This window comes from Hemitrygon akajei, chromosome 7, assembly GCF_048418815.1.
Source record: "Hemitrygon akajei chromosome 7, sHemAka1.3, whole genome shotgun sequence".
Taxonomy (NCBI): domain Eukaryota; kingdom Metazoa; phylum Chordata; class Chondrichthyes; order Myliobatiformes; family Dasyatidae; genus Hemitrygon; species Hemitrygon akajei.
The window spans coordinates 36,899,461-36,920,745 of record NC_133130.1 but is presented as its reverse complement, the minus strand read 5'-3'; the positions used below and the strand labels follow the sequence as shown (position 1 = coordinate 36,920,745).

The following is a 21,285-nucleotide window of genomic DNA, read 5'->3' as shown; positions in this document are numbered from 1 at the left end:
CCAGCACTCCGGTGGAGTGGCCAGCTCCGATGCCTGTCCCTGGGCAGCTGCAGACAGACAACACCATGACTTGAGGCCTAGACCTCGCTACAACAGAGGCCGTGCAGCTCCTCTGCCGTTCCCCAATAAATCAATTAATTGGATTTGTAACATTCCACACCATCAACTAGTGGTGACCCTCAGATAGCAGTGTTGGGTTCTTTGTTTTTTTGTCATCTAAATCAATGATCTATACGATGAAGTGGTTAACTAGGTCAGCAAATTTGCGGATGATTCCAGGATAGGGAGTGTAGTGGACAGTGAGGAAGGCTACCAAAGCTTGCAGTGGGATCTGGGCCAAATGGGAAAATGGCAGATGGAATTTAATGCAGACAAGTGTGAGATGTTGCACTTTGAGAGGACAAACCAAGATAGGACGTGCACAGTGAACAGTAGGACACTAAGGAATGTGATACAACAAAGGGTTTGGGGAATACAGATCCATAATTCCTTGAAAGTGGCATCACAGGTAGACAGGGTCATAAAGAGGAACTCTTGCTATGGTGTCCTTCATAAATCAAAGAATTGAGTACAGCAGTTACCATAGTTCATTGCTCCAATTATAGAATTATTGAGTGGTTACAGGTCAGAAAAAGGGTATTGTGTTCACACCAGCTCTCTAAATGATCAACTGACTTGTTCCATTCTCCTGTCTCATTTCTGGAAACTTGCATGTTTTCCTTCATCATACCTTTATCTAAGGCATCTGCCTCTACCACATATTCATGTAATGCAGCCTTCATTTCAAGCACATAAAAAAAGTTGTCCTCATTTCACTTTTTAAGTAGATAAATCAGGTATTTTGTACCCCAATTACTGTGATTAAAATGGAACTTGTGCATTTCTTTGTAGTAACTGCCTGTACTGTCATTGAGATTGTTGGACAATGGAATTGAGATGAGATTTGAAGGATAGGTCTCCTTGCTTAAAATGAGAAGCCATAGAAAAGGTAACCCTACACACAAGAGAATGCATGAAAAGTGGGGAACATGTGTCTTCAGTGTGTCTGACAAACCAGTACGTGTTCCACCTAAAGTTCCTCCAGCTATCGTCTTTTGATTGTCCTGTGGTGTCTGTGACCTCATGTTAGGCACAAGCTCAATATTAAAGCAGAGACCACAACATCTCTGTGTTGTTCACAAATTTGAAAGCCTGCAATGCAGCAAATACAATGAGACCCAGTAATTACTTTCTGAAACAGCACATTGATTTGGTACCACACACAAAATGCTGGAGGAGCTCAGCAGGTCAGGCAGCATCAATGGAGAGGAATAACCATTTGACACTTTGGGCCGAGACCCTTCATCAGGATTTCGTCTTGGTTGGGAGCTTTACTTCACATCTCACAGCTGATGGTTTGGAATTTGTTCCTTATTTTACTGAAAGTTAAAAGAGAAAGATTATGGGTTGCTTTATTGCTCCAGTATTTACCAAGTAGGTGGGGAAGGTTGTTGTACAAATTGGTACCTATCACCACGTACTAAATGAAGCTAGAACAGTCATGATATAATGAATAATGTCCTGATGCTAGAGCTTCCACAGAAAATGTAAAACATTTACAAAGTAGTTTTTATGCTCTCAGAAGTTGGGTGATATACACCCCAATTTCTTGGCTTCAGGTTCTTTATCTACCCAGAAAATGTTAGTGTTCTGAAAAGAAAGGAAAGAGTAGAAAGGAATTGCTAATATTGATCTTTAGGTCATTGGCATTCGTCTCTCTTTGTCAAGGGGCTTAAATCTCACTTCAGAAATCATTGATCACTTAACTTTTCTTACTGACAAGTTGGTGTTTCCTTCTCCCACACTGCCCTCCTCCATATCAAAGTCAGATTAATTAGCACTTCTTCAAAAATAAGGCTACTAACCCATCTCCAGCTTTCCTGTATTCTCCAGAGACCATGAGTAAACTCATGTTATATATAAACGTGCTGAATAGGAATCAGCAATACAATATGTGAGTAGAGAAACCCTAAGACAAAAACGTTTCAGATAACTAGTCCAAATCTTTTACTGTTTTAGTGCACTTCTCTTTCATAGGATTTGAACAATGTTTGTTTGTGTTTTTTTAATTAGCTGAACTTTTTATTGAACTACAAAGAACCAAAGAAGCTTCATTTTGCATCGAAGAAGCAGCAAGCCTTTTTTCCGTATCACATGATGTAATATTTATGCGTGGGTGGTTGGCAGAGGTGAGCGGCAATTTAAATGCAGCCAAGCACTTTTATGATGAAGCTCTTGCCATGAATCCAAGAAGTGCAAAGATCATGGAGCACTTGGTGAGTTATTTTTAAATGAACTTTTTAAGTCTTGCAAAAATTAAATATATTCACCTTAAGGTGGAACAACAATGGCAGGTATTTCTGGGAATAATGCAGAAGGTGCTGGATCGGTTCATTCCAAAGAGGAAGAAAGATCCTAAGGGGAGTAAGGGGTGGCTGTGGCTGACGAGGGAAGTAAAGCAGTATAAAAATAAAAGAGAAGAAGTATAACATAGCAAAGATGAGCGGGAAACCGGAGGACTGGGAAGCTTTTAAAGAGCAACAGAAGATAACAAAAAAGGCAATACGCCAAGAAAAAAATGAGGTACGAAGATAAACTAGCCAAGAATATAAAGGAGGATAGTAAAAGCTTCTTTAGGTATGTGAATAGCAAAAAAAAAGTTAAGACCAAAATTGGGCCATTGAAGACAGAAACAGGTGAATTTATTATGGGGAACAAGGAAATGGCAGATGAGTTGAACAGGTACTTTGGATCTGTCTTCACTAGGGAAGACACAAACTATCTCCCAGATGTGATAGTGGCCAAAGGAACTAGGGTAAAGGATGAACTGAAGGAAATTTATATTAGGTAAGAAACAGTGTTGGATAGACTGTTGAGTCTGAAGGCTGATAAGTCCCCGGGACCTGATGGTCTGCATCCCAGGGTACTTAAAGAGGTGGCTCTAGAAATCGTGGATGCATTGGTAATCATTTTCCAATGTTCTATAGATTGAGGAACAGTTCCTGCTGATTGGAGGGTGGCTAATGTTGTCCCACTTTTCAAGAAAGGAGGGAGAGAGAAAACAGGGAATTATAGACCGGTTAGCCTGACGTCAGTGGTGGGAAAGATGCTGGAGTCAATTATAAAAGAGGAAATTACGACACATTTGGATAGCAGTAGAAGGATCAGTCCGAGTCAGCATGGATTTATGACGGGAAAATCATGCTTGACTAATCTTCTGGAGTTTTTTGAGGATGTAACTATGAAAATGGACAAGGGAGAGCCAGTGGATGTAGTGTACCTGGACTTCCAGAAAGCTTTTGATAAAGTCCCACATAGGAGATTAGTGGGCAAAATTAGGGCACATGGTATTGGGGGCAGAGTACTGACATGGATTGAAAATTGGCTGGCTGACAGGAAACAAAGAGTAGCGATTAACAGGTCCCTTTTGGAATGGCAGGCTGTGACCAGTGGGGTACCGCAAGGTTCGGTGCTGGGACTGCAGCTGTTTACAATATACATTAATGATTTAGATGAAGGGATTAAAAGTAACATTAACAAATTTGCCGATGACACAAAGCTGAGTGGCAGTGTGAAATGTCAGGAGGATGTTATGAGAATGCAGGGTGACTTGGACAGGTTGGGTGAGTGGGCAAATGTATGGCAGATGCAGTTTAATGTGGATAAAAGTGAGGTTATCCACTTTGGTGGCAAGAACAGGAAGGCAGATTACTATCTAAATGGAGTCAAGTTAGGAAAAGGGGAAGTACAACGAGATCTAGATGTTCTTGTACATCAGTCAATGAAAGCAAGCATGCAGGTACAGCAGGCAGTGAAGAAAGCTAATGGCATGCTGGCCTTTATAACACGAGGAATTGAGTATAGGAGTAAAGAGGTCCTTCTGCAGCTGTACAGGGCCCTGGTGAGACCCCACCTGGAGTATTGTGTGCAGTTCTGGTCTCCAAATTTGATGAAGGACATCCTTGCTATTGAGGGAGTGCAGCGTAGGTTCACAAGTTTAATTCCCGGAATGGCAGAACTGTCATATGTTGAAAGATTGGAACGACTGGGCTTGTATACACTGGAATTTAGAAGGATGAGAGGGGATCTGATTGAAACATATAAGATTATTAAGGGATTGGACACACTGGAGGCAGGAAGCATGTTCCCGCTGATAGGTGAGTCCAGAACTAGAGGCCACAGTTTAAGAATAAGGGGTAGGCCATTTAGAACAGAGATGCGGAAAAACTTTTTCACCCAGAGAGTGGTGGATATGTGGAATGCTCTGCCCCAGAAGGCAGTGGAGGCCAAGTCTCTGGATGCATTCAAGAGAGAGTTAGATAGAGCTCTTATAGATAGCGGAGTCAAGGGATATGGGGAGAGGGCAGGAACGAGGTACTGATTGTGTATGGTCAACCATGATCACAGTGAATGGTGGTGCTGGCTAGAAGGGCCGAATAGCCTACTCCTGCACCTACTGTCTATTGTCTATTGTTCTTGAATTTCAGTTTCTCTCTCACTCTCAATCTCACAAACACACACCCCCCTATTAGAGCCATCAGCAATCTTGTTTTTTGTGCAGAATTCACACGTGATTAACTCCAGCCAAACTAACTGGATGGGAGACATAAGAGACTACAGATGTAGGACTGTGATACAACACAGAACAACACCAGAGGAACTCAGTGGGTCAGATGGTGTCTACAAAGACAAATGGACATTCAACCTTTCATCTGGACCAAATGAAGAGTCACAATTTGAAACAATGGTCCATTTCACTCCATAGGTGCTGCCTAGCCTGCTGAGTTTCTGGCTAGATAGGAATCAGAAACAAGGCCTTGTCTGATTTTCTTCCTTTTGTTTTCTTCCCTTCTACTCTTCCTGCTCTCCTTATCTGAGCTAGAAACCATGAAATCAATATTAGAATATTCTCCTCTGAGATAAATAAACACAGAAGAGACTGAAATCGAATCTGTGATTTTTTTTCTATGTAGTTAGTACCACAGCTGTTAGGTGGTAAAATGAACAAACCCTAATTTATTTAGTGCATAGCATCTGATGCCAATTAGGATATATATTCAATATATTAATTTAGGTCAACGAAAATCAAATAACTCTCAGGATACCAATTAACTCTCAAGTCACAAATTTCTGTAATTGAACAAATTAGGTTTTAATAAGAGAGGTTAAATAAAAGTTAACAGAGGTTACCATATCTTTCAGTGTGATTGGAATGGAAGGGAGACCAACCTGTGGATTGGGAGAGAATTTATGGTCAATTACCGAATGCTGGCAATTCGGCCCAATCAAGTGGTTGCCAGCTTTCTCCCAGAACTGTAATGGCCTAATAATTACACTTGAACATCCACACCTCATTAAACTTCTCTTTACCTTTAACTTCCTATCTAAGATATTATTAAATATTGCTTCTGACACTAGCTCTGGCTTTAAAATACTCCGGTGTTTGTAATTTTATTTTTCTCTTGTTTGGTCCAAATGTCCTGCATTTAATATTTCACCATCTCAAGGCTGTCAAAACTTTTGGACAGGGTCTACTTTGATCTACTGCAGTCAAAACTTAATGAACACTTCCTTCAAATCCTTCTGTAATCTTCCTTGCCCGAAAGAAAACAGCTACCATTCTGTTTTAATGTAAATCATTCTTTTTATATGTGCCTTCATTCAAGCAGCGTGCCAGTGAATCTGGGCAGCTCCTTTGATGTCCAATATCCTCCCAATTATACCAAGCCCCAAATTCCACATGATCTTGCAGCCTTGATAAGGCTTTTATAAATCCATCATTACATCTCAATTTTTACATCTGAATACTGTTTGAAATGCTGTTTTTAATAACTTGTGAATCTGAGTGCCTATATCCTCTGAAACAGCAGAACATGTAGGATAATTTAGCAAGCTGCATCAGCTTTTCATTAGTGTTTTGAAGGGCATTTTACTTTCTAGACAGCTCTTACAATGTTTTTCTTGGTGCTAGCTTAGTCATACTTTGTTAGGAAAGGTTGCAAGCAGGTCAATGTTGGCTGCTTATTGGAGACAAGATTCTTCAAATAGTTTGTAGAATTATAAATTAAACCTGAACTGCATGTGTGCGCTGTTGAACAGAGCTGGCAGAACAGTGTGTCAGTGGGGGTCAACTATAAACACCAGAAAACTAAAATGAGGGAAGGCACAAATTCACAATAAGGCTGGCAGGATCTGGGAAGAATGGAAAAGTAAGTTAAGCTTTTTTTTATTGGAACCTCTCTTCTTACATCAAAAGTTGAAATTAATAATCTGCTTCAGCTGTTGGGTGACCTGGATATGTATTTCTGGCATGTTCTGATTTTCAATTTTGTTACATCATATTAAAAAAAATAATATTTCTTTTCTGAAAGTAAGTTACTTGGAACCATGACATATTTCTTGATAGTGAAATTATTCGATCTAAGGCCTTTTAAGTAAGATTAACGATTTCCAAAATCCTTGATATTTTGCTTTGTAATCATCAATAGCTAAAGCATGGAAAGAGACAAATGGAAGATGGCTGCAGATTTTGTTTTGAGTGGAGATAGCAGCCACATTTCCCTGATGCTGTGAAGACATTTTACTTGCTTAGCTCACTTCCATTCAATTAGTCCCAATAAAATGGCTGATGTTTCAGATTCATATACCTGTGACAATTCACATAAACATACTATTAATTAGCACATGCCTCTTGCATTGTATAACCGGGTATGAATAACCTTAATATTGAAACTCTGTGAAATAGCCTTCAAACAGTTAATTTGGAACATTTTTTGATCTGCTACGTGACTACATTTGAGAGTCTTTTGAAGTGATAATATGTGGAGCAACTTTTGTCCAAAGTAACCAGTGGCATCACAGTGTTGTGCTGAATGTTCTGAGTATGTATAGTCAAATCTTCTAAAATTCTCAATTCTCTCAACATTATTCTCTTTAAAAACAAACTGAATTGTTATTGAACTTCTTTTCAATCATAAGGAACAGTGAAGCCATAATCAGAACCATGCAGGTTAACAAAAGCAGTCCTGATTCTAGATTTTACTTCCCGGGGCATGGCTTCCTGTTGTTAATGACCTCATTGCTCATTTGCCATGATGTCTAGATGTTACTAATATGATTTGACAAGGAAAAAGGAAGAATGAGGGATTAAGTAGAGATTCAACATCACCATAAATAGTGACTAACCGGTTACATTCGCATTATTGCTGTGTGTGCTTTTGTTCCTGTGTCTTTTTTCTAAAAGTTCTTAACTGACTGCAATATACTCACTTTGGGAGTCATGAAATATGTTTGAAATAAAGAGCAGGATAATAGCTTGAATATGAAAGCTGTAGACAGTGCATAAAAAGGTTTTGGGAAGCAACATTTGAACTAAGAAATGGTTACAGCAGGTGAAAGTGTAATCAATGTGGATATTAGTTGTAGTAAGAATGGTAAGAAGAGGGTAAATCTAGGAACGAATCAATTGCTCTATAGTGTACAGAGTGCCATGCACAGTAGTACTGGTAAAATGAAAAGATCAATACAGGTTGTGAAGAGAATTTGCTGGCTAGATATTTCTCTTGTAAAACCTGTTACCGATCAGTATTTTTCTTGTAGGAGTGCTAGAGGAGAATTATAAAAGTTACCAAGATATGGGAACACTGTAGAACATCTGAACTGATATGGTAATGCTGTAATATTGAAGAATTTGGAATTGCTTCTGGGCACAAGTTTCAGTAACAAAGTAAATATATTGAATTATCATCTGTCAAATTTTCTAAAAATCAACTAGAGACATAGTTTGTGTTATATTTCAGACATCTAAGAATTACTTATTTTTAATCTGATTTGAGTCATTTGCCTGGTTTTCACAAATGGATATCTATGTTGAGACCTGCACAATGGGAATACAACTTCCTCATACCAGCAGTAAACCCATTTCAAAACTAAAAGTTAGAGGCATGAGGCTGCAACATTAATAAGAGAAGAGAAAACTGTGAGGCTCAACTTCAGACTGCCAGAATTAAAGCTAAAACTTAGGATTGGCTATGCTTGTGTAATGTGGCCTTTAATAAATGTTAACTTTGTGCATATTGGCGGTGGTTACAAAATGGAAATGAAATACCACCTATTGTGTGAGAGAGGGGGTCAGGAGGATGAGATGTTGTTTTATTCTCCGTCCACTACCCCCCACCCGACCCCTACCCTTCCATCCAGGGCGTTCCTCCTCTCCTAAATCTGTACAACATGTGCTTTAGAGTACCATGTATCAATCCAGATTTGTCGGAGTATACTTGGCTAACTTTTCATTTGAATGACATCACATACTGTAAAGGTTGCAAAGGTAACTTGATTTACTGTTACAGAAACTCTGTAATTACAGTGACCTTTGTTGAGAATTACAAGGAGTTTTGTAGCACAGAAACAACATTTGGCCTATGATAATACTTCAGTGCATTCCTCAGTATGTACTCATGCTGCCTGCAATATGCATTCCCTTATGGTCACCTTGCTTTCCTGGATGACCAGCAAGTTTTGAGCAGACCAAAGAGAGTGTTTCATCAAGTTGAAGATCTTCCAGTAGTGTTTGATACCTGTCCCTGTATGTGTCTCTGGGTACAGCCCATAAATCAGAGATCCCTCTCTCACACAGCTACTTGGGATGAACTATGATGAAGGTCCTTCTCCATTCTCTCTTGGCAAATTCCCAGTCTGCAAAGAGGTAGGCAGCCATCTCGTCCCTATCACAGTCGTCCTGAGGGAGTTGTGTGTTGGAAGTGATAATCCTGTCATACAGGAAGGACCTGACTGGGAGGACTCCTATCGCTGCTAATCAAATGAGCTTTTGGTGATTGTTGGTGGGTGTTAGGGCGTATGCTGGAGTTGTGTGAATATAGCAGATATTAATTCAAATAAGAACCAGGCTTCAGTTCTTATCGTGAATGTAAGTTCGTTCAGGCTGCCCCACTAAGAGATTGCATATAGAAGAGCCAAACATTAAGACAATAACTTAGCCCATGTTGCCTGGTTTGATGCAAGCTGGCAGACCAGACTGATGTTCTCACGCAACATATCAAACATGGTCACAGTTACAGGCAATCAGTAGTTTTTGTGTACTCAGTGACAGCCTTGACAACAGTCAGTTTAGGTGTCTGTCTCATCAAAAGGTTTTAGAATATTTGTTTTAATTAGTTTCTCCCAAAGGCGTTTGGACTTTCAGAGGTATCTTACAATTACAATGTGCTTCCACTATGTATCTCAAGGAACCATTTATCAACCAAAAGTATTGAAGTAAACAATGTCATTGTGACGACTGAAATTGTATTGAATCACCTATTACCATTCATTTAAGGTATAAAAATGAGATGTATAAATAAGAGAAAATCCACACATGCTGAAAATCCAAGCAACGCACACAAAGTGCTGGAGGAACTCAGCAGGCCAGGCAGCATCTGCCAGAACAAGCAGGATCTCCCAGTGGCCACCCATTTTAATTCCACTTCCCATTCCCGTTCCGCTATGTCCATCCATGGCCTCCTCCATTGTCATGATGAGGCCACACTCAGGTTGGAGGAATAACACCTTGTATTCCATTTGGGTAGCCTCCAACCTGATGGCATGAATATCAATTTCTCAAACTTCCAGTAATGCTCCTCACACCCCCCCCCCCCCCTTCACCTCTTCTCATCCTCTTATCCCTCCTTGCCTACCCATCACCTCCCTATGGTGCTCCTCCCCCCTTTTTCTTTGGTGTCTGTTTCACCAATCAACTTCCCAGCTCTTTACTTCATTCCTTCCCCTCCAGGTCTCACCTATCACCTGGTGTTTTTCTCTCTCCCCTCTCCCCACCTTTTAAATCCACTACGCAGCTTTTTTTCTCCAGTCCTGCCGAAGGGTTTCAGTCCGAAACATCAACTGTACCTTTTTCTATAGATGCTGCCTGGCCTGCTGAGTTCCTGCAGCATTAAAATGTGATGTATCTTTGTGTTTGTGAACCTCTACCCAAGAGTGTCTCCAGAATAATGCCTGCTTATTGTACTGAATAAAGACTTTGATATCACCAGCTTCAGTGACTTTGATCACAGTCACAACAGTGTATACTGTAGACAAGTACAGCACAGAAACAGGCCCTTCAGCCCATCTAGTCTATGCTGAAACTATTTAAACTGCCTACCCACATCGACCTACACCGGGACCATAGACCCCATACCCCTTCTATCCAAACTTCTCTTAAGCATTGCATGTACCTCTTGTGCGGGCAGCTCATTCCACATTCTCATGACTCTGAGTGAAGAAGTTTCCCCTCTTGTTCCCCTTAAACTTCTCACCTTTCACCCTTAACCCATGACCTCTGGTTATAGTTCCACCCAACTTCAGTGAAAAAAAGCCGCCTTGTATTTACCCTTTCTATACTGCTCATAATTTTTTATGCTTCTATCAAATCTCCTCTTAAATCTTCTGCGTTCTAAAGAATACAGTCCTGACCTATTCAATATTTCCTTATAATTCAGGTCCTCCAAACCCGGCAACATTCTTGTAAATTTTCTCTGTACTCTTTACATCGTTCTTGTAGTTAGGTGACCAAAACTGCACACATACTCCAAACTAGGCCTCATCAATCTCTTATACAGCTTCAACATAACATTAGAATCAGGTTTAACTTCACTGACATATGTCATGAAATTCGTTAACTTTCCATTTCCCATACTCAATGCATTGTTCTATGAAGGCCAATGTTCCAAAAGCTTTCTTTAAGATCCTATGTACATGTGATGCCACTTTCAATGAATTATGGATCTGTATTCCCAGATCCCTTTGTTCTACCACACTCCTCAGTGCCCTACCGTTCACTGTGTAAGACCTACCTGGTTGGTCCTACCGAAGTGCAAAACCTTCCACTTATCTGTGTTAAATTCCATCAGCCACTTTTCAGCCTATTCACTCTGCAAACTGCGATAGCCTTCCTCACTGTCCACTGCACCCCCAGTCTTGGTGTCATCCGCAAATTTGCTGATCCAGTTAACCACAATATCATCCAGATCAACAAAGGACCCAGCACCGATCCCTGCGGTACACCACTAGTCACAGGCCTCCAGTCAGAGAGGCAACTCTGACTGCCATTCTCTGGCTTCTCCCACATAAGATGTCTAATCCTATTTACTACCTCATCCTGAATACCGAGCAACTGAATATTTTTGACCAGCCTCCTATGTGGGACCTTGTCAGATGCCTTACTAAAGTCTATGTAGACAACATCCACCGCCTTGCCTTCATCCATGTTCCTTATAACTTGCTTGAAAAACGCTATAAGACTAGTTAGGCATGAGTTACCATGCACAAAGCCATGCTGACTGTCTTTAATCAGTCCGTGTCTATTTAAATACTTGTATATCCAGTACCCTAGAACACTTTCCAATAACTTTCCCACAACTGCTGTCAGACTCACTGGCTGACAATTTTCTGGTTTCTGTTTAGAGCCTTTTTTAAACAGCAGAACAACATTGACTATCCTTCAATCCTCTGGTACTTCCATTGTCGCAAAGGATGATCTAAATATCTTTACTGAGGCTCCTGCAGTTTCTACAGATGCCTCCCATGGGGTGTGAGGGAACGCCTTGTCAGGCCCCGGGAACTTCTCCACCCTGATTTGTCACAAGGTAGTAAACACCTCCTCCTCTGTAATCTGTACAGTGTCCATGAAGTTGATGCCGCTTTGCTTCACTTCTGTAGACTCTATGTCTGCTTCCTGAGTAAACACAGAAACAAAGATTTATCTAGGATCTCCTCCATCTGTTTTGACTCCATGCATGGATTACCATTCTGATGTTCCAGAAGACCATTTTTGTCCCTTGCGATGCTTTTGTTCTTAACAGATCAGTAGAATCCCTTTTGACTCTCCTTCACTTTGTTTGCTAGAGCAAGTTCAGGTCTTCTTTTGGCCCCTGTGATTTCTTTCTTAAGTGTTCTCTTACATTTCTTATACTCCATAAGCACCTTATTTGTTCCTACCAGCCTGTGCACCCCCTTCTTTCTCTTAACCAGGGCCTCAATATCTCTTGAAAACCAAGGTTCCCTACACTTGTTATCTTTACCTTTTATTCTGACAGGCGTATGTAAGCTTTGTACTCAAAAGTTTTGTTTTTCAAGGCCTCACACATACCAAGTACACCTTTTCACAGAAAACAGCCTGTCTTAATCCACACTTGCCAGATACCATCAAAATTGGCCTTTTTCCGATTTAGAATCTCAGCCTGTGGACCAGACCTATCTCTTTGCATGTTTACTTTGAAGCTAATGGCATTGTGGTCACTGGATGTAAAGTGATCCCCTACACAAGCTTATATCACCTGCTGTTTCATTCCCTAATAGCCGGTCCAGTATTGCACGCTCTCTCATTGGGACCTCTACATACTGAAGAAGGAAACATTCCTGAACACATTTCACAAATTCTACCCCATCTAGTCCCTTTACAGTATGGGATTCCCAGTCAATAAATTAAAATTGCCTACAATAACATCCTTATATTTCTTGCAACAGTCTGTGATCTCTTTACAAATTTGTTCCTCTAAATCCCTCGGACGGTTGGGTACTCTGTAATATAGCCCCATTAATGTAGTCATGCCTTTCTTATTTCTCAGTTCCATCCATAACGTCTCAACAGTCGAGCTCTCTAGTCTTTCTTGATGGAGCACTGCCGTGACACTTTACCTGACTAGTAATGCCACCCCTCCTCCTTTAATTTTCCCCTCTGTCACGTCTAAGACAGCTATGCCCCAGAATGCTGCAACCAAGTCTCACTAATGGCTCCAAAGTCATAATTCCAGATGTTGATCCATACCTGAGCTCATCTGCCTTTCCTACGATACTTGTATTGAAATATATGCAGCACTGGACACTAGTCGCACCATGCTTAACCTTTTAATTCCTGACCTTGTCTGATGTCTTAACACCTGGCTCCTCAACCCGTTCACTATCTGTTCTGGCATTGTGGTTCCTATTGCCCCGAAACTCTAGTTTAAACCACACCGTCCAGCATTAACAAACCTTTCCACTAGGATATTAGTCGTCCTCCTGTTCAAGTGCAAACTGTTCCTACTGTATAGGTCCCACCTTCCCTGGAAGAGAGCCCAGTGATCCAAAAATGTTATGCCCTCCCTCCCAACCAACTCCTTAGCCACATATTAAACTGTATAATCTTCCTGGTTCTGGCCTCAGTAGCTTGTGGCATGATGGGTAACAACCCTGAGATCACAACCCTAGAGGTCAGTGCCTTCAACTTAGCATCCAACTTTATGAACTTCATATGCAGAACACATCTTGCCTTTTATCGTTGGTACCTACATGGACCGTGGCCTCTAGCTGTTCACCCTCCCACTCAAGAATGCTGAGGACTGCACTTGAGAGGCAACATACCATCCGGGAATCTCGTTCTCGCCCACAGAACCTTCTGTCCTTTCCTCTAACTAACAGATACCCTATCACCACAGCGTGCCTCTTCTTCCCCCTTCCCTTCTGAGAAACAGAGGCAGGCTTGGTGCCAGAGACCTGACTGCTATAGCTTTCCTCTGTTAGTGTGTTCTAGCAATGGGATGTTCTGCCGGATGAGTTGGACATTCTGCCCAGGGTATCCATCAAGTTCTTGGTTTGCAGCCTGATGAACCTGTGGCCCTAGTTGTTGTCAGGAATATTTTCTTCCATGCAGAATAGCTAGTGTGGCAATGTCCAGCTGACATGGCAGTGGGGCCTGCCTGATCTTGCACAACACTAGAGAAAGGTGGAACCTGTGCACACAGTGACACTGGTATCCAGCACGCCTTGGTTCCAGTCATAGACTGATTCATCCACATGCTCATCAGGACGAGGATGATACTGGGTACAGTTTTGTCCCTATCATCTGGAGCAAGGGTTCCCAACCTTTTTTATGCCATGAACCAGTACGATTAAGCAAGGGGACCGTGGACCCCAGGTAGGAATCCCTTGGTCTATGGGACTTGTGCATTGCAACCCTGAGGACTCATTCCATCTCGGATCCCGGATGAACTGGAAGACAATCGCTCTTAATCTGAAAAACAAACTTTCCTTCCTGTTTCATTTCTAGATGCCTCGGACTCTCTGAACCAGATCTGTAGCACCTGCAGGCAGTCTGACCTGAGGATGAGATGATGGATCAGTCAGACCAGCCATCTAAATCCATGGTCCTGTCCCTCTTCAACTTTACTCTGGCTACTGATATCAGCTCGTTAGTAGCAGACGCTGATCAATCTGTGAACCCACCACAGGAAATGGCAGTATCATTCATGTACAGGGAGGTTTTGACCTGTGTCACTCAACATCTCCCTTCTTGTGCCCTCATCCTTTCTGATGGCTTCGGCAAAAGACTCTATACAGCACACAAACAAAACTGGGAAATGGGAAATCATGCCTAACTCCAGACTTGATAGAGTATCTGTTTTGTTTTCTGCTCAGTGATTTGTACTGCATTATGGATATCTGTCTAGAGGAGTTGGATCCAATTTCTGATTCCCTCCCAAAAGCACCTTTATAAGAGCACATTCAAAATGTGCATGCAATATTCTGCTAAAGATCTTCTCTTGGTCCAAACCTTCCTGCTATTGCCCACCCATTTGTCCTGCACTCGCCCCCCCACCCATCACCCCTTTTGGGGGCATAGGCTTCCCTCAGCAACTCGCCAGAGTCCTCTGTGTTGAGCTAGTTTTTCAAGTTGTCCCCAGGTGTGGCCTATCTTCTTGGTCACGTCACCAAGTGCTACGTAGCCAGCCTCTCATTTGCATTCCCTGTTAGACTTCCCTACTTTCCCTGAATTCCATGTTAGCGCTTGCTTAGTGAAGTTGGTACTTGTTTTACGCAGTGTGTGTCCCATCCATCCCCATCTGCTTTTCCCTAGTTCTTCTTTCTCTGCTAGCTGGTGTGCTCTCTGCTGTAGTTCGGTTTTGCTGATGACCTCTGGCCAGAGGATCCAGAGGTTTTTTTGCAGACAACTGTTATTAATGTTATGAACTTCCCTAGTCTTTGTTGTCCTCCAAGTGTTTTCTTCAGTTTGAGGAACTGACTTCATATTGAAGTTGACCAGCCTGAGGTTAGTGCACAGTGACAGCTCCTTGGAGCACTGCACGTTCTTGATCTGTACGAAGTTGCCCTAGCTTTGCTGATCCTTTTCTCGACATCCACCCCGGTGCTGGCCTGTCTGCCAGTGCCACTACCTAGGTAGGTGAGGGCTTCTACCTCCTCAAGCGGACTTCCTTCGAGAGTGACTGGGTCATCGCAGGTTGAATAGATCTTGAGGACTTTTTTAGCCAGAGGGTGGTGAATCTGTGGAATTTGTTGCTACAGGCGGCAGTGGAGGCTGGGTCATTGGGTGTATTTAAGGCAGAGATTGGTAGGTATCTGAGTAGTCAGGGCATCAAAGGTTATGGTGAGAAGGCGGGGGAATGGGACCAAAGGGGAGATTGGATCAGCTCATGATGAAATGGCAGAGCAGACTCGATGGGCCGAATAGTCGACTTCTGCTCCTTTGTGTTATGGTTTTATGGACTTCCATTTTCCCTTTGTGGATGTTAAGGCCTACCTGCACTGATGTGGTTGTCAGGACTGTTCTTTCCTGCATCTGACCGTGGGTAAGGGGTAGGAGAGCTTTATCATCAGCAAAGTCCAGGTCACCCAGTTGTTTCCATAAGGGCCACTGGATCCCATTCCTTTTCTGTTCTGTCAATGTCTTCATGATCCAGTCTTATGACTAGAAGGAACAAGAAAGGGAACATCAGGTATCCTTGACTGACTCCTGTCTTCACCTGAAAGCACCATAATTGACTCTGTAGGATATTCACTCATACGAATTCTTGATCAGTCTGACCATCTTCCCTGGTACACAGTAGTGTTACGGGATTCTCCATAGGGTGTTGTCTACACTGCTGAAGGCTTGTTCATAATCAGCAAAGTGAATGTGCAGAGGTGACTGCTCGACTATGATGCATATTGTGGCTATTTGGTCAGTACGTGATCTGTTCTTGCAGAAGCCTGTTTGTTCATCACTTAGTTTTGTGTCTACGGCGTCCTTCATCCTCTCTAGTATTATCCTGAAGACTGTTCCTGGGGCTAGCAAGAGTGTGATGCCTTTGTAATTTGAGCAGTTGCTAAGGCTTCTCTTTGAATCTTGACAAGGTGGCCCTCTTTGCAGTCTTTTAAAACTTGCTCTTCTTTCCAGATATTCTGAAAGAGAGAGTACAGCATCTCCAGTGTTAAGGTCTGCCTGGAGAGCTTCTCCAAGAATGCCATTTGGACCAGCTGCTTTACTCATTGGGGTTCCCAACCTGGGGTCCACAGGCCCCTTGCTTAATGGTATTGGTCCATGGCATGAAAAAAGTATTATTGCTTGCCAATAAACCTGTGCCAGCTTTATTGCTTCCTGATTTCCTCCCTGGTAGACTTGTTGCAGTTTATAAGCAAGTCAGTATTGGCTAGAAGGATGTTAGTTGGGTTTAGAGATGTGGGTCTGTTCAGCAGATATTCAAAGCCCACCTGTTCAGCTGCTGCTCTGTTCCCACTATGGCCTTCCCATCCCTGTCCTCGACTGGCCTCTCAGGCTTACTGTACTTGCTGACAGTTTATTGATCGTGTTGTACAGCTTCCCCACTGCTTCTTCATCGGGCTGTCTACATAACAGTGCTTGTCTGATTTAATGCTCTTCAGTACCCTGTGAGCCTCCGCATGCTCATCCTGTGCTTTCACCTTTCCCACTCCAGTCCTGTTATTCATGACTGCTTTCTTCTGTCTCCTCACCTCAACCTTGTGTAACATTTCAGCTGAGATCCATTCTTCCTGCTGGGTCTTGTTGGCACTTAGTGTCTTTTGACATTTCCTTAACTTTCTGCCATTTGTTCTGTAGATCCTTCTTGATGTGCAGTTCTTGTAGCGCTTGGAACTTGTTCCTGCGGACCAGTTTGGATGTTTCGTGGTCTGTGTATCCCTCAGAAGGTGGATGTTAAATATCTGCCTCATTGATGCTGATTATTTTTCAGTTTGAGTTTTAGCTTCACAACCAAAAGCTGATGGTCAGATGTGACTTCTGTTCTTTCCTCAATCTGACATCTTGAAGTGATCTCCTGGATTTCTTGGGTATACAGATGAGGTCTAGTTGGTTCTCTGTTACGCGGTCAAGTGACACCCAGCTGTTCATGTGAGTTCTTTTGTGGGAGAAGGTGCTGCCTCTAATGACCATGTTATTCAATGTGCACATATCGGCAAAGCGAGCTTCGATCTCGTTCATTATACCCAGTCCATGGTTCCCATCACATCTTCATAGCCATTGTTATCCAGTCCAATTTTTGCATTCAGGTCTCCTGTGAGAATGTTAATCTCACTCTCAGGATATGCTTCCAAGATGTTCTGGAATCTGTTGTAGAAAGTGCCCTTGGTTACTTCATTGCAGTCGTTAGTTGGCACATACACTGTTATGACATTCATTTCATAGAAACATAGAAAACCTACAGCACAATACAGGCCTTTCAGCCCAGAATGCTGTGCCAAACACGTACTTACTTTAGAAATTACGTAGGGTTACTTAGGGTTTCGATCTTTGCCTGCTTTCTGGTATCTAAAGGATACCGAGATGATGTGGGGACCATAGGCTTCAGTGCTACTTTTGATAGCATAAATGTTACTCCTGTGTGCAGGCTGTCATCTTCCTCATCCCCTGAATAAAGCAGTAGTTCCTTCTCCTGTTATCAGTCGCTCTGCCAGACTGTGTCCATCTTGTCATGCTGATGATGAGCAGGCTCAGATTATTATTCTTCATTTTGGCTGCCACTTGCACTGTCTTTCCACTTTCGTACATGGTCTTTACATTCCACGTTCCAATGGTGGTAGTCCTGGATGATGGAAGGTTGATCGCCTCAGTAGCTTCCACAGACTTGCGTCTTTTACCACACGACTTCATAGGCCTTCAAGGCGAAGATCCTTCCTCTCCCAGGGATAAGGTCTTTGGAGCTTCTGTTGGCATTTTTGCAGCTCTTGGTTTTTAATAGGATGGTGTTGCTAGCCCCATTCCCACCCCCTCCTCCTTTCACAGCCAGGCTTAGGACTGTTGATGGGGTTCTGTGCTGCACTTAGTCCAATGCAAACGTTTAGGCCACACACTATCTTCCTACTCAATTCTATTGTTATTTTCTTCTTGTTTCTCTTTCACATACTTGTCCAGCTTACCCCCTTAAGTACTTACATTAATGTAATATATTTAATTACAGCAAATGTCAACAGTACCACAGTGTTATTTCAATAGTGTTTGTGGCATAAAATGGTTTGCCTAATAGGATTTTAAAGAACTGAAGTTTATGAGTGTCATGGACGTAGAAGGCAATAGAATTATTGGTTGCTGTGTGCTATCTTTAATTAATATTTTAACAAGAACTTGAAAATAAAGCTTACTGTTTCAGGGGACATTTTTGTATTTAGAATGCAAGAACGTAGTGAGGTTCTTACGTACTTTTAAAAGCAATTTCAGTTTCAAAACTTTTTGCGCACTGAGTGTCGAAAGCTTAAGATTGGTTTTGTTTGTAGGTTATCTTTTGTAATTGTTGGTAGACATATGGTAGAGAAGGTCTGTAGGAGAGACAAATCACTTTCATGCAGGTCAAGAGAGTATGCAGTTCCATTACCAACTGGTACAGTGTCTCTTTGTCAAAGGATTGGCAGCTTGTCAAAAATTTAACATGTACATTTTGAAGCTTTTGAGGTAAGGTTATCAACAATGGTGTGAGTAACATTTTGTGTCTTGGAAACCAGTGTCAGCACCTTCATTCTAGTATCCCAGACAATAACACAATAGACGCTGATTAAAGCCACCTTCATTGTGCTCCAACAGTTGTCCTACATAAAGAGAGAGCTTTCCGCACAAAAATACAGGTGTTTCCCCCCCCCCCCCCACCCTCTTGCACAGATAATTATCCAGATACATTCCTGTTTTTAGCATCTGGTTTTCATCTTGTCACTTTGCCCATGTCTAGAGTCAGTGAGGTATAAAAGTTAAATCATATGACATTCTCTGCTACTGTTGATCAGTTAAGCAGTTATCTTGTAAAGATCATAACTTTTGTTTTTTCAAGATCTGAGGCTATAATATTTTGTCTCGTTCGTTACTGTACTGTGCAGAAGTCTTGGGTGCAGATCTGTAGCTGGGGTGCCTAAGATTTCTGCACAGAAGCAACGTGCTGTGGAGAATGAGTTTGTAAATCTGACAGGAGTGAAGGATGGAATGCCATGGGGGGGTGTGGGACAGGTGGCAGAGAAGGAGTGCCGGAGTGGGCTGTCACATGGGTGCAGACGTACATAGCTTGAGACACCAGGTAAGGTCATTTGATTCTAAACGGTTGGTTGATTGAACATTGCAGAATGTCTCTCTGGTGCTTCCTGCTCCCTCTCTTTCCCTTCCCCTTTCCCCAACCATGAGTCCCCTCTCCCTGCCCCCTTCTCACTCTCAGTCCACATTGGAGACCCATATCAGAATCAGCTTTATCATCCCTCATGTATGCCATGAAATGTATTTTTTTGCAGCAGTAGTATAGTGCAGTACATAAATTTACTACAGTATGTGCAAAAGTCTTAGGCACCCTAGATATATAACAGACCATATGATGCAGGAACAGAATTGGGCCTTTTGGCATCTGTCTGCTCCACAAATGAATCGTTTCTGATCCATCTCCCTCTCAACCACATTCTCTTACCTTTTCCCTGTAACCTTTCACACCCTGACTTACCAATCTTTCAACCTCCGCCTTAAATATAGTCAACAACTTGGCCTCGATAGCCAACTGTGGAAACGAATTCCACAGATTCACCACCCTCTGGCTAAAGGAATTCCTGCACATCTCCGTTCTAAGTTAGCCGCCCTCTATTCTGAATTAGTGCCCTCTGGTCCTATACTCCCACACTTTTGGAAACGCCCTCTCCACATTCCACTCTATCTGGGCCTTTCAACATTTGATAGGTTTCAATTAGATCCCCCCTCATTCCAGAGAGTACAGGCCCAGAGCCATCAACCGTTCCTCATATGATAAACCTTTCATTCCCAGAATAATTTTCGTCAGCACAACGCCTGCAATGTCAACACATCCTTTCTTAGGCTCATAATACTCCAAGTGAGGCCTCACCCGTGCCATATAAAGCCTCAGCATTACATCCTTGTTTTTTTATTCTAATTCTCTCAAAATGAATGCTAACATTGCATTTGCTTTCCTCATTACTGACTCAATCTGCAAGTTAACCTTCAGGGAATCCTGCATGAGGACTCCCTCAGGTCCCTTTGTAACTTAGATTTTTAAAATTTTTCTCCGTTTCAAAAATAGTGTATGCTTTTATTCCTTCTACCAAAGTGCATGACCCTGCACTTCCTTACACTGTATTCCATCTGCCATTTATTTTCCCATTCTCCTGATCTGTCTCAGTCCTTCTGCAGACTCCCTGTCCCTCCACCAATCTTCATTTCCTCCTCAGACTTGGCCACAAAGCCATCAATTTGTCATCCAATTCTTTGAAGTACAACAAAAAAGAAGCAGTCCCAACACCACCATGCTAGTCACTGGCAGTCAATCAAAAAAGTCTCCCCGGAAGCTGGAAGTGGGGGTGGGGGGGGTGTGTGTGTACACATACACACACAAATGCCTCAGAGATTTGCACAGTACTGCTGTATATTATAAGGAAGGGGTGAAGAAATAGAACTATTGGTTTTTCTAACTATAAATTTTATTAAATATCTGTCATTTCTGATAGAACAGAATGCTTGAAATAAAAGATTATTAGTCAAAACAAGGAGAAATAATATGCCACATTATCTGATCAGTTACAATGACCACCAGTATTTTCTTCTGGATGTTGAATGGCCAGCTTCATTTTTCCCTGGTGTTTTGTTTCTATCTCGTATATCTCAGTATTTCACTTTTCTATTAGGGCTGCTATTAAGATAAGCCTTAAAAATCAAATGAACAGTTAAATTGGCTAACTCAAAATTGGTTCTTCGCAATCACATTTATAATATTAGGCCTCTTCACAAATACTAAAAATACTGGGAATATACATTGCCCGTTAGTGCCTAGGGAAGCTTTGGGTTGTTTTGTTTGTCGAGACCATTCCAGTGAGCTAAAGGGAAAATGCATTATTATTTTTGTCATGTTTAATTGTTCCCACAGAACTTGTTCACAGCTATGTACATTTTTTTTTAAAACCTGCCCTTCCTGCCTTCCTGTTGTTTGTTTT

The 21,285-nt window shown here is 42.0% G+C and overlaps 1 protein-coding gene across 6 annotated transcripts in view; it reads left to right on the top strand.

Moving 5' to 3' along the window:
• Positions 1-21,285, top strand: part of LOC140730350 (tetratricopeptide repeat protein 7A-like) — a 260,040-nt gene that overhangs the window by 200,102 nt on the left and 38,653 nt on the right. For 5 of the 6 annotated variants that reach the window (XM_073050646.1, XM_073050642.1, XM_073050644.1 and 2 more), the window contains one exon: positions 2,113-2,315. In XM_073050646.1, coding sequence (XP_072906747.1) covers positions 2,113-2,315 — 203 coding nt within the window. Of the gene's footprint in view, positions 1-2,112; positions 2,316-4,600; positions 4,924-21,285 lie in introns of those variants that run through there. The other variant, XM_073050643.1, reaches the window with a different exon arrangement.